The following is a 14,788-nucleotide window of genomic DNA, read 5'->3' on the forward strand; positions in this document are numbered from 1 at the left end:
ACATACATCCGCTAATACTAACATACATACATGTACATACATACATACATACAGACACTGCTGACCTACCATACATAAGCTCTTTTTGGGATATATACAGATACCAAATGTGAGCTAAAAAAAAACACACTGAGTGGACACTTTGGTACAATTAGTATATAGAACTTAAATTACTTTTAATATTCTCAAAAAAGATTTTTTAAGATGAAATGAAAATATAAATCTATAAATTGCTTGTAAAATGGATAATACCACACATAACACCAATTTTCTTTCTGTCACATAAATATAATGACTCAGCTATAAGCTTCCACAAATAAATCCAAATCTTAAATCTAATATATTCTCAGACCCACAATTCATTAAAATGCACATGCAAAACTCTTTTTTAAATTACCATACATAACCATTATACTTTTAATTATCTTTTCATGAAAGTGTGAGTTGTAAAAAAAGTTTCCAGGCAAAAGTTGATTGTGTGTCTGCCCTAAATGTAAACAACCTTGTTTTATTATATCTTCGAAGCTCATCAAAGTTGTCTTTCTACACAGGAAAACTTAGATAAATTAGATACCTTTTTGTACATGACAGACTCTACTAAGATCAGTTGAGGAGCACACTGTGATGTCATTATGTATCAAATTCAGTTTTGAAGATTGGACAGATCACTTAAGGATGTACGATCGGTAAAATTAAAAGTAATGTCATTTCTCTGAATTGTCAATTTTTGGATTCTCCTTTGTAAGTATTATCAAAATGTGTGATAAAATATAGGGGTCACCGCGCTCGTTTTTGAGATAAATGACCATGAATTTTGCCATTTGTGAGAAAAAATGCTGAGTCAGCATTTTTCCACCAATGCATTTTCTATGGACGAAATAATTCAATGCCATTTATCTCAAAATTTAGCGCGGTGACCATATACTTTTATTTGATCAGTATAATTTATTTCTCTAGACTGAGCTTTGTGCAAATTTTCATGAAAATGACATTAGTAGAAATTGATTTTCCAGCAAATTTCAATGTAATCCTATGGGAAGTGACAAATTCCACGCGCGCGTACCGCTCGTACATCCTTAATTAAGTAGAAATTAGAATATGTAAACTAGACTGTACTGTTTGATATTTGTACATACTGTATTTGACAATATCACACATGGTGTAGTTATGACAACATTTCAACACAATTTTTTGGATGTGATAATAATAGCTGGTTGGAAAGGCCTACTTAATATTCATATCAAAATATTGAAGAAAAAACCAATGAGTCACTATGCAAGCAATGGCTTGTATTCATTTTTTGTAAATTGCACATGCATGATAAATGAAATGATATTGTAAATAATATAATGAAAAATTGCCATTGAAAAAAACTTAATTCTAACACAACTTGGTTGTTTCTCTGCTTTTTCTTATCCTCTTGATCAATTGTAATATTGCTTAGATTGTATCGCTGTATTATCTTTCATACATCTGACAGCTGTCATGAATCAACCAGACAACATCACTCATTGCTAGTTGTACAATCATGCTCTTCTATGAAAATTTTTGTACTATTTTATATTTATATACTGGTGCTGGTAATAGTATTTCTAAAGTATATCATTCACCAAGAAGGAACTAAACTGACTACCATTTGAAAGAGATGCAAAGCAGAACAAATATCAAAACTACACATTTATGTACTTAACAAGGCAATAAGTCTGTGAATTGCACATAATGAATGGATTGTATGGGAAAAACAACTGTGTAGAAAATATACAGTAATCTAAAAAAAGATCCAATAAATAAACCAATAAATATAAGATGTTTAAACATTGTAAATAAATGTTACCATCATGTAACAATTGCAGGCTGTTCAATCACTGCAAATAAAATACATCATCATGCCGATATTTATACTTATACCGTTTAAATTCTATCATGCCGATATTTATACTTATACCGTTTAAATTCTATCATGCCGATATTTATACTTATACTGTTTAAATTCTATCATGCCGATATTTATACTTAAAACCGTTTAAATTCTTACACAATAATAATTAAAACATTTATTTGTTTAAAGTCATCAGAGTTCTTAATTGTTATTTAAAAAATAATATCTTACAGAACTCTATTACTTACTGTGTTGTAAATAATTGACCATTGCTGACTCTACCAAATACCAAAGGAACTGTTCCTGCATAAACTTCTACATTTACAAATTGACTTTTAATTCAATGGGTTTTGTCTATCAAAGTGACCAGGCAAGCCAGTAGGATCAATGTTTTTGCAATTTTACATCAAAGTTTCGAACAAGTCTTCAAGAAAGCACTTGGATAACTACAAACATTTTTGTAGATTTATCAGCTACCAATCATCAATAGTCTGAATCAAGCAATTTGATTGGCAAACACCACTCTGAACTACAAGACAATGAATAATAAACTAACACTAAAACACTTAAGAATCCAATTGGCCATGCTATGAGAAAAAATAAAGTCGGCTAATGTCTGTAAATTCTTTCTGATTATGAGAGAGAGTGTAAAACTTTAAGCCTCTGGTAATTTATATCTGTTTACCCTAAAGGTTATAAACAGTTTGCTTGGGTATGTAGAAGCCTAAATAAGATCTCTTTAGGGAAAATTAGCTTATTTAGCACAAATAATTACTTCACTTAACTTTGTGTTCATATAATCAGCCAAATGCCTTCTCTTGCTGTTTTCCCTTATATTACATTTCTTTTATCTTGTTCTGTCAAACAGATACATAACATTCCAACCAAGCATCTGCAATGATCTTGACCTCTGCATGATGGTCATTTATTTCTTTAGAGTCATGGCTATAACATCTCTAAAGTCTTTATTCTTAAATCAAAAATTACCACGATTATAAATCACATGTTTTGAAACATCTGAACTTTTAATCTGAGAGTTCTTCATTTCTCTGTGTGACATCAATGATGGCATCAACATATTCAACAACCATTCTGTCCAACCATGTTACTGGGTTTGGCCGAACTACACCACCTTCAAAAAATCCAAGATGGCCGCCATGTTTGGTGACAACAAATATTGAATTGTTGACAGTCTCTACGTGTTTTTTTGGAATATCAAAGACAGCATTGGGTATTAGTGGATCATCCTCTGCATTCAGTATCATCAGTGGAATTTCAATCTGAAAAACAAATGCAAGATATATGTGAACACTGACAATTTATGAATCAAACAAAGTGAGAGAGAATAAGAGTTCTGGTCAGAGTTTTTTATGATTGAGATGGTTGAGCTGTGCATTTGGCTGGTCATTATAGCACTAAATTATCAGAATGAAATCAAACTAACAGACTATCTCTGTTGTAACATCCATGATATCAGTATGTCTTGCAAAAAAAAGCTTCATTAAAGTTTCATGGGAAATCACAAACATTGGGCAATTGTCCCTGAAGCTACTATAGATGGTACAGAAGACATAGCATAATACCTGATAAAGTGAGAGCAGAGGTCCTTTGGCAATACAGTGTATTCTTAAGGCAGAAGAACTGTTTCAGTGTGGCTCATACTTACAGAGCCTCCTATAAACACAGACATTCATCAATAGCCAGCATAGAAAACTGCCATCTATGCCTATAAAAATGGCAAAAATTTGCCCGAAAAATACAAAATTGCAGATTTCATCATTATTTTGATGCATTATAAATAACTCCTACAAACCTGTGTATCAAACATCAAAGCCATCAATCAAATGAGCAGTTTTTGAGAGACAAATTTTTTGATCAAAAGTGGCAAAAATTACCCAAAAATTACAAAATTGCAGATTTCATCATAATTTTGATATATCAGCATTGGAAACTACTGCCCGTCCTCCCGTCCGAGATGGGTAACTTTTCAGTCGGACGGGAGGAAAATTGTACTTCCACGTCCGTGTGTCGGGCTCTCGACAGTAGCCCATACGGCATACCCAGTAATCTCATGCGATCATTGATTGTCGGCATGCCAAACAAGGCGGTGACACATTTGATCACTATTGCAATGTATTCGATTTTTAAGGCGTGGTGTTTACAAAAGCCATGTAAAGCTGTGTTTCAACACGATTTGGAGACTACCATATTCTGTGAATCTTTTCTAGATCGTAAAAGAGCTAAAGAGAAATGGAAAACTTTATACGATGAAATAAAATATACATAAAAAAAAAAAAAAACTCTGTAAGAAACCTAAAAAAAAAACAAAAAAAAAAAACATTGGGCAATTGTCCCTGAAGCTACTATAGATGGTACAGAAGACATACATATATAGCATAATACCTGATAAAGTGAGAGCAGAGGTCCTTTGGCAATACAGTGTATTCTTAAGGCAGAAGAACTGTTTCAGTGTGGCTCATACTTACAGAGCCCCCTATAAACACAGACATTCATCAATAGCCAGCATAGAAAACTGCCATCTATGCCTATAAAAATGGCAAAAATTTGCCCGAAAAATACAAAATTGCAGATTTCATCATTATTTTGATGCATTATAAATAACTCCTACAAACCTGTGTATCAAACATCAAAGCCATCAATCAAATGAGCAGTTTTTGAGAGACAAATTTTTTGATCAAAAGTGGCAAAAATTACCCAAAAATTACAAAATTGCAGATTTCATCATAATTTTGATATATCAGCATTGGAAACTACCGCCTGTCCTCCCGTCCGAGATGGGTAACTTTTCAGTCGGACGGGAGGAAAATTTTACTTCCACGTCCGTGTGTCGGGCTCTCGACAGTAGCCCATACGGCATACCCAGTAATCTCATCGATCAGCTGCTTATAAAGGAATATAAAGGAAAATGAGGGCAACTCAACACATCGGCTCTACCAAGATTGTTCAGTATTACGATATGGTGAATAAGAGGATCATTGCATTTATTTTGTGTGGAATAGATGGCGAGACACCGGTGAATCGATAGTGCTTTGACCCTAGTCATGTGATCTGGGTCCCCGGTAAACCAGTTTGTTGATTGAGTGATTCGTCTTAACGGTGTTTCGGAACCAAAAATGGGGTTCCTTCATCAGTCGCTCTCTTGTTTTGTATCCCATCCGCTTGGTTGTGTGATGAAGTCATCTTCGTCCTCGAAGAGGAGAAGCCAGATTCGTTATTGAGAGAGTTAGCCACTATTGACTGACTCTATAGTGAGCGATCCGGTGTGTGGTGTCATATTATAATTAACATGACCCAGCATCGACCGGAGTTTCTGGACGGTTATAAGGATTTTTGTTTTAGGGTATATTTTGAGCGTTGCTAGTGCTCGTTGTGTTAACAGTAAATGTTGTACTAATCTGTCAACGATTAGTTTGTTTTAGGCATTTAAATCGATTATCCGAACTTTTAGTTATGTGTCAATTTTTCATGGACTTTGTCATAGATTTCGGGTCGATATTGGTGCCTGCTTTCCGGTGTTTGAAAAGCATGTTGTGAAGGGCTGTTTCGAGAAATAAATCTTGTTTCTTTGTGTTTAGCCGTTCCCAGGTTTCATGGTTTCGTTAACAATATTTTCTGTAAATGGCCTTTGAAATCGGTTTGATCTGGGGAGAGTATTGGTTTATTTAATTCATGCCGCCAACTATGATTACTTATATGGCAACTCTCTCAGTTTTGATTTTCTTTGCCAGATGATGTTTTCTGTACTGCTCAGCAATCTTTTCAGTTTGGTTAATTGTAGTACCAATTCGATGACAGATTGCATCTTGGTTTTATATGATAAGTTGTGGCATGAAATGGAGATAAATTTAATTAAAAAATTCAGTTTCCCCATTGTTAAAACCAAATATATAGGGGGCAGATGCTGCAGTCATTTGTAGCAGGACAGGGACTGGACTCTGATTATGAATCAGACTTTTCTGATCTCCTGGAAAGTGATGTTGGTAGTGACACTGACTTGATGTAATCTGTGCTTGACTCATGTCAGCACTGATTTCATCAAGGAGACCATGCAAAGATCCATGATGAAATGTCCAGTACTCGGTTATCAACACAATGTATCAGAGTGTTATCAGCATTGTTATTGTAGAAATTTTGTATTCAAGTCCGGATTAGAATTCATTTCGAACAGTGGAATTCAGAACAGTTTGTTTGTAAGATCACAGTTAATACTCATGTTGAAAATAAAGTTGTTTAGGGACGATTCAGAATTTACTTCCAGGGGGGGTGGAGGATTTTCAGGGGGGCCACCCATTTTTCCCAAGAAAATTTAGGGGGGGGGGCCAGACAAAAATACCACAATCTTTTAGGGGGGGGCAAGGAAAAAAATCATCAATTCAATATTTGCCCAGAATTTCTGATCTCTACAAAAGAGAACCATAGATGCTACCTGGGTGACAGATAAACTCAACGTGTTTAGTTAAACTCCTTTAGCTGCCAAATTCGGTAATATTCACAGTGGTTTGTTTTATGCATCTACTGCAGTATCTTGTTCTCCTCCCTGAAGCGTCATGAAATGTCCAGTATTTAGCATGTCAACACAAACCATACAGTAAACAGTCAGGGTTATTTTTGTTGAAAAGAGATCTCGAATCAAGTCCAGGCTAGAATTCATTTATCAACAATAACAATGGTCATTTATGTTCACACTGGTATGCTGCTAAATACAGCATTGGGTGTTCTATGTAGTGATAGAATAACAAACAAATGCTGATACACAGAGATGAACATTGAACAAATGCTAAAAATTACAGCAAATATTCAGCATCATCAGGTTGGGTTTACCTTGTAGCTTGTAAAGCAGTGTAAAGTTGCATGATAAAGAAGTGTTAATTTGTGCAAATGTATGCAAATCACCCGATTTCTTGGCTTCTTTTGCCTCCCAATTTCAAAATTTCCGAAGAATATAACTCCACTCCAACTTGGTCAAATTTTCTGAAATTTCACATTATGTTTTTTAAATGCTATATAACAAAACGACTATCAATTGGTTTTGTTTGGCAATAAAGCTCTTACATTTTTAAAAAGAGGCATTTTGAATAAGAGGCATTTTAATTTTGCTGATCATGATTTTAATCAATTATTAGAGTGTCAGTCTTTAAACCCCTACAATTTTAAAATGAGGATGGATAATGCCAAATAAATAGTCGTTTTATTCTACATATACTCTCCTTTCAAGTGAAATATTACATTTCAGAAAATACTGTCTAGTTTTTGACTTAAATTAATTTTTATCATTAATACCAAAATTGAGGTTTTTACCCCAAATATACACCCACTTCATCCTTTGAGTAACTACTGCTACCATACTAAACTTTAGAGTCTCTGCTTTTTGAAAATATATGGTATGAGGGGGTTTCCTTGTCATCTTTGATGAGAAATATTGCTTTGAAAAAAACTGTGTTGGCAACATGCAGCTCCACCTTAATTCAAAACAAAACGACTTGCTACTCTGCCACTTCTTAAAGTAACATGGTCACGTTGGTTCTCTGGGATTTCGTCAGTTCAGTGTCTGTGTCACTATTATATTCAGAACCAACACCATCATCATCACTCTCAATGACTCCATTGACAGAGATTTCCAATTCAGAGTCACTGCTATCTGACTCTGACTCATCTGTGACATAAGTTGTTACATCTTTCCCTGACAGTTTTCTTAAATTGAATGAAGGTTGTGCATGTATATGTGCGGTGAACTTTTTCAGCTTTCAATTTTTTTTGTTTTGGTAATTTATGTTTATCAAGGTATTTATCTAATTCTTTTACGTTTAAATTTTGAAGGTTCCCACTCAAGAGCAACTTTAACCAGTCATAGTCCTCGTATTTTTTATCCTCTCTTCTTTTCTGCTCCTTTTTCTATGTTTCATTCTCATCAATTTTACCCTTTCTAAATTTTTTAAATGTTCTACATAACTTTTTACAGTGCTTACATCTACTATAAACTTTTTTGAAATAAATTTATGGCCGTCTCATCTTCAAGTTGCTTTTCAGCGAATAGTTTTTTAATGTTGAAAATAAAAATTATATGTATTACTGTCAAAAATATATGGTGAAAAATTTACAAAAGGGTTGATTTTCCAATAATCCTGTATGTGCATCCAGAAGATCATGTGGCTCTGCATCAATGCTATGGTGTCGGATTGTTGAAATATTGTGTACACAAGAAATTTGCTGTAGTCCAAGAAGTGATCTCAGTGTGTATGAGGCTAGGAGAAATATGGATAGGCTTACACATTGTGTATTGATGCTAATACTTTTGTGTCCCATTCATTCTGATATGTATAATCAAAGATTTCTCAGTGGCGGCTGGCAGAAAAGGCAAAAAAACAAATTAACATGTATTGTTTCATGTCATCTGAAAACATGCGCATCATGACTATTTTAAGATTAAAGTTTGTTAAAAAAAATTGAAATATGAATGCTCTGTCAATTTTGAAAAATACTGCTGACAAAATGTGAACTTTGACTTACACAGGGTTATCTGCATTTTAATATGAACATTGGATTGTTAATGGAATGAGCAGAATAACATGTGAATTCATGTTTTTGATAAGGTGTTTTGTTCAAGAAATGATCTAAAATATTCCTCAGCATTGTTGCTTTCCGTGGCAGCTACTTGGTTTTATGACAACCAAATTAGAAAAAAAGAGAAAATTAAAAACAAGTTGGCTTTCACCAATTTTAATTCCTAATGTTTAAAACTTTCACCGTGAGTCAGCATTCAGCATCATCAAATGAAAATGTATGCTGAACTTGTGCATGTACATGTACATCTTACTTTCCAGAAATATCTGGATATCTGCAAATGATGTACAATAAACTTCTAGATATATATCACTTTGCCAATTATCTGCTCCTCTGATTTCCTGTTCACCATTTCTAACCGACATCTTTGCTTGTCTTTGTGTGCATCATATGTATCAGTGAGACATAACGAAAAACGTATTCATATTTAGTAATTAACTTTTCTTCAGAAATTTACAACCAGATATGTTTATTGCCACCCTTTCCAAAAGTGTGCCACTTGCAGTCCCTGCAAATCATTCTTTTTATAGTCACATAACCCTGAAATGATTTGTTATATCATCGATAAATGTCCACTACAGTTCCTGCAACTTGTTAGACTGGATATGTCTATAATGTATAAGCATGCATGTATATATTAGGGGGGGCCATGGAAAAAAAACGAAAGATGAGGGGGGGGGGGCCCATAGATTTTTTCTATAATTTACTAGGGGGGGGGGGGGGGGGCCGTGGAAAAAAATCACCCAGAAAATAGAAAATCCTCCACCCTCCCCCTGGAAGTAAATTCTGAATCGTCCCTTACAGTTTGAAGTACATAATGGTTTTGTGTTTTTTGAATGAATGGATTTGTCAAAAATTCAGGACAGGCAACTTTCTGGCAGGACAGGCAAGTTTTGAAAGTTACCAGTCCTGATGTCTGGCAAATATTTTGGCCAGTTTCCAACACTGGATATATCAACTTCAGTTCATCACTACAAGCCTGTTCACTAAATATCAAAGCTGTCTGACCAGCGGTTATAAAGAAAATTTTTTTCAAAACACGCCTGTTTTGAACTAATTTGCATGTTCTCAAAAATATCAAAAAACAACAAAAACTTTTTCATAATCATATTTTGGACTACAAATATCAAATCTGTAAGTACTTTGGTTCTCAAGATATTTGAGTGGACGGACATCCTCACAAAGGGACATACCGGTACATACATACATACATACCGGTATATACATAATACATACAGACTGACGACGGACACTGGACGGATACCCATCCCAATAGCTTCTATTGACTGTAGTCTATAGTAGCTAAAAACATGACTGTTGGACTGTCGCAAAATTCATAGACCAGTCCAGTGATTCATTGTCATCTACTAACCATAGCTGGTGGATTTGACGAGAATTTATTCTTCAAATTGTTTAACTATCTTCATCTGTATATTGTCTTATCAAAATGATACTTCATCTTTCTCAGGAATTTTATCAATAGCCACAACCAATGAAAATGAAGATTTCTAGATTGTGCAAGTTGGAATAGAATATTAGAGTTACATTGGAATTCTGGTACAAAACACTTATGTCCACTCCTGATTGGCTTGACAAATACCAATGACATCCATGTATCGCATATAGTATGCACACTATTGTGTCTTTTGAAGCAACAGTAGATGATAAAGCTGTACGGCATTGATTAATTTAGACTTACATTTGGAATGTAGAACTTGGAGCTGCACGTACAGAAAAATTCTTCCAAAGAATTGTAACCTGCCATTTTCCTGGAATACAATATCGGAAGTATCCATTTATGTTGCATATTGTATTTCTGCTGTAACTATCTCTAGCTCTGCTGTACTTTCATATCTGCTGATCACATTGAGTCATACAATATTTCCATGGCAACAATGTAACAGTTGTCATAAACCTTACAGTCAGTTTTAAGAACATCTGGCCAGGCTAAATAAATTTATAAATAAATAGTTTCTCAGTTCTACTTTTGTTGATTTAAAATCCTGTAAATTAGTCAAAAATCCTGTACATTAATCAAAAAAACTGTAAATTAGTCAAAAATCCTGTAAATTAGTCAAAAATCCTGTACAGTAGTCAAAAATCCTGTAAATAAGACAAAAATACTTTAACGTTACAAGTACATAGGTAGTTACTCTTCTTATCAGCTAAAACTCACCTCACTACATCTCTGAAAGGAAACAAAACTTGGAACTCACCTCAATACGTCACTGAGAGGAGATAAAACTTGTGAAACCAACCTCACTACATCTCTGGGAGGAGGTGAAACGTATACCGTAAAACTCAACACATTACATCTCTGGGAGGAGGTGAAACTTGTGAAACCAACCTCACTACATCTCTGGGAGGAGGTGAAACGTATACCGTAAAACTCAACACATTACATCTCTGAGAGGAGATAAAACTTGTGAAACCAACCTCACTACATCTCTGGGAGGAGGTGAAACGTATACCGTAAAACTCAACACATTACATCTCTGAGAGGGGTGAAACTTGTGAAACCAACCTCACTACATCTCTGGGAGGAGGTGAAACGTATACCGTAAAACTCAACACATTACATCTCTGGGAGGAGGTGAAACTTGTGAAACCAACCTCACTACATCTCTGGGAGGAGGTGAAACGTATACCGTAAACTCAACACATTACATCTCTGGGAGGAGGTGAAACTTGTGAAACCAACCTCACTACATCTCTGGGAGGAGGTGAAACGTATACCGTAAAACTCAACACATTACATCTCTGGGAGGAGGTGAAACTTGTGAAACCAACCTCACTACATCTCTGGGAGGAGGTGAAACGTATACCGTAAAACTCAACACATTACATCTCTGGGAGGAGGTGAAACTTGTGAAACCAACCTCACTACATCTCTGGGAGGAGGTGAAACGTATACCGTAAAACTCAACACATTACATCTCTGGGAGGAGGTGAAACTTGTGAAACCAACCTCACTACATCTCTGGGAGGAGGTGAAACGTATACCGTAAAACTCAACACATTACATCTCTGGGAGGAGGTGAAACTTGTGAAACCAACCTCACTACATCTCTGGGAGGAGGTGAAACGTATACCGTAAAACTCAACACATTACATCTCTGGGAGGAGGTGAAACTTGTGAAACCAACCTCACTACATCTCTGGGAGGAGGTGAAACGTATACCGTAAAACTCAACACATTACATCTCTGGGAGGAGGTGAAACTTGTGAAACCAACCTCACTACATCTCTGGGAGGAGGTGAAACGTATACCGTAAAACTCAACACATTACATCTCTGGGAGGAGGTGAAACTTGTGAAACCAACCTCACTACATCTCTGGGAGGAGGTGAAACGTATACCGTAAAACTCAACACATTACATCTCTGAGAGGAGACAAAACTTGTAAAACTCACCCTGGGTCAGTTTATTTGCTGATGAAAATTTTACAAAACTTGAACATGAAATGATACTCTATCATATCAATTTTTTAAATCACTTAGATTTAAATGTACTCAGAGTTTGAAGCATAGTATCATCAAATGTAAGGAATTTGATGAGCATGCAATTTCATGTATTTTGACATAATGAGAATACATTTCGTTTAGGTCATTCAAAGAAATTGATCAACTATATTAAACAACATAAAGGGCAAATAACAAGTTATTTCTGAATAAATATTCTTTCGGCAAAATACTTTAGAATTAAAATATTGTTTCATTTCATTATGATATATACAAAGGGAAACATCCATGGAGATGTTCAAACAATGGACTTCTCAATGGAGATAACAAAGCAGTGATATTGTCATGACAACAAATTAATGCACATAAATTCTACCTGAATAACTACAATCTGACCAACAGTTCTTCTCTTTTGACGATTTTTACCATTTTTAGAGTATCAACCTTATGTGCCTATCAGACAAATTCAAATTTACTACAAATGATGCATCTCTAATATTTAATTGATACAAATACTACTTTCAAAAATATTGCAAATCTGCACAGTCGTGACAAAATAACTGTTAGACAGCACTGTATTAGTATTTAGCCAGTACAGCATAGCTTTTGTTAATTTAGTTATCAACTATACTCACCAAGTGAAGTGTTCATCAATGTGGACCAAGCTGGTTGCTTCAAACACTTTATCAACTATACTCACCTTGTGAAGTGTTCATCAATGTGGACCAAGCTGGTTGCTTCAAACACTTTATCAACTATACTCACCTTGTGAAGTGTTCATCAATGTGGACCAAGCTGGTTGCTTCAAACACTTTATCAACTATACTCACCAAGTGAAGTGTTCATCAATGTGGACCAAGCTGGTTGCTTCAAACACTTTATCAACTATACTCACCTTGTGAAGTGTTCATCAATGTGGACCAAGCTGGTTGCTTCAAACACTTTATCAACTATACTCACCTTGTGAAGTGTTTATCAATGTGGACCAAGCTGGTTGTTGCAAACACTTTATCAACTATACTCACCAAGTGAAGTGTTCATCAATGTGGACCAAGCTGGTTGCTGCAAACACTTTATCAACTATACTCACCTTGTGAAGTGTTTATCAATGTGGACCAAGCTGGTTGTTGCAAACACTTTATCAACTATACTCACCAAGTGAAGTGTTTATCAATGTGGACCAAGCTGGTTGCTGCAAACACTTTATCAACTATACTCACCTTGTGAAGTGTTTATCAATGTGGACCAAGCTGGTTGCTTCAAACACTTTATCAACTATACTCACCAAGTGAAGTGTTCATCAATGTGGACCAAGCTGGTTGCTGCAAACACTTTATCAACTATACTCACCTTGTGAAGTGTTCATCAATGTGGACCAAGCTGGTTGCTTCAAACACTTTATCAACTATACTCACCTTGTGAAGTGTTCATCAATGTGGACCAAGCTGGTTGCTTCAAACACTTTATCAACTATACTCACCTTGTGAAGTGTTCATCAATGTGGACCAAGCTGGTTGCTTCAAGCACTTTATCAACTATACTCACCTTGTGAAGTGTTCATCAATGTGGACCAAGCTGGTTGCTTCAAACACTTTATCAAGATCATATTCGGTAGGTTTCTTTCCTTCTCTTTGATAGTATAACTTAGCACCAGAACCAAACAACATATCTCGATTTCTTTTGATGACTGACTTTTGATTCTCAGTCATCAGGAAGTTGTAGATTCTTCGAAGCTTCTCCCATTGGTGCATAGCTTCTACACCACTGCAGATGAAAGGTCAAATCAAAATGTTAAAGGGAAACCTAAGTCAAGCAAATTTCATTGTTTATCCCTTCTGATAGAACCCTTGAATAAAATGCAGCTCAAATTTGCAACATGATTGCATGCACTGGTGACTACAACGCGGCGAAAAAGAGAAGTTGAAGTAGACGACATTTATGACAATGAGCTCGGAATTCCATGGGCGTGAAAGGGCTCATGGGAGGACCTTGCGTGACATCATCGGCGATACAGACTATTGGAGCTTGCAGCTGGAGGAGTACTGCGAAAGGTTCAGTGCGTTCGTAAGACGACTATGGAGAGTTTTGACAGTGATATTTCTGACATCGAGTATTACTTTTCCCCTACTGAAATTAAACCATACCAGTTTGAACCAAGATATGTAATAATGGAAAAGAAGCACACACATAAGTTCATATCTTGGTTGTTTGCGTTTTGTGTATGATTCCGTGGAGGCACGGTCCCGAGGGACCATGGTGGAGGGAGTCACTGTGCTTGGACCCCAAACTGGATTGGAGACACTAAGTGACCGTGCGATCCTTCAATGTTACGTTTCTAAAACAGTGTTTTCTTCATCAGTCGCTTAAATTAATTTTTTGTTTGTGAATGATACGGATTGATCAATATCTAAGTCGAGCTTTGCCAGATCTTTAAGCTTGCGAAATCTCTGATACATATCGGAAAATATTTATCCGCGATTTGATAAATCTATCTATAGTATCATCTATTTTTCGAAGTTTAGGTTGAACTGAGGAAGTCGTGCTTGCTCAGATCTGTAAAGTGATGAAATCTTTGACATAAGCTTATATTGGATATTTACCCGCGATATGAAAAATCTAGTGTCGTAAAGAATGAATTTCATGGAAGACCAGCCAAAACTCCCAATGATGTCCGATCGGTCGTCTGTCCAAGTCCCGATCATCAAGTAATTTTTTTTAAGCCTACATGTAAAGAATGTATTTTGTGCAAGGCCTTACCAAACTCCCAATGGTATCCGCTTGGTCCTTTAAGGAAGTTACACTTCATAATGTGTATGAAAGTTTTGTGTGGACATTTTATGAAAAAAATGCTTTAAATGTGAAAAAT

General features: G+C 35.6%; 1 protein-coding gene across 1 annotated transcript in view; it reads right to left on the reverse strand.

Annotated features, from left to right (window-relative positions):
- Window positions 1-151: 151 nt before the first annotated feature.
- LOC139124753 (monoacylglycerol lipase ABHD2-like) overlaps window positions 152-14,788 on the reverse strand; it is an 85,632-nt gene continuing 70,995 nt past the window's right edge. Inside the window, exons 5-7 of the mRNA XM_070690863.1 lie at window positions 13,468-13,686; window positions 10,161-10,230; window positions 152-3,159 (exon numbers count right to left, since the gene is read on the reverse strand). Coding sequence (XP_070546964.1) covers window positions 2,905-3,159; window positions 10,161-10,230; window positions 13,468-13,686 — 544 coding nt within the window. The 3' untranslated portion in view covers window positions 152-2,904. The remainder of the gene's footprint in view (window positions 3,160-10,160; window positions 10,231-13,467; window positions 13,687-14,788) is intronic.

Source organism: Ptychodera flava, assembly GCF_041260155.1.
Source record: "Ptychodera flava strain L36383 chromosome 23 unlocalized genomic scaffold, AS_Pfla_20210202 Scaffold_24__1_contigs__length_23054250_pilon, whole genome shotgun sequence".
NCBI classification, from domain to species: Eukaryota; Metazoa; Hemichordata; class Enteropneusta; family Ptychoderidae; genus Ptychodera; species Ptychodera flava.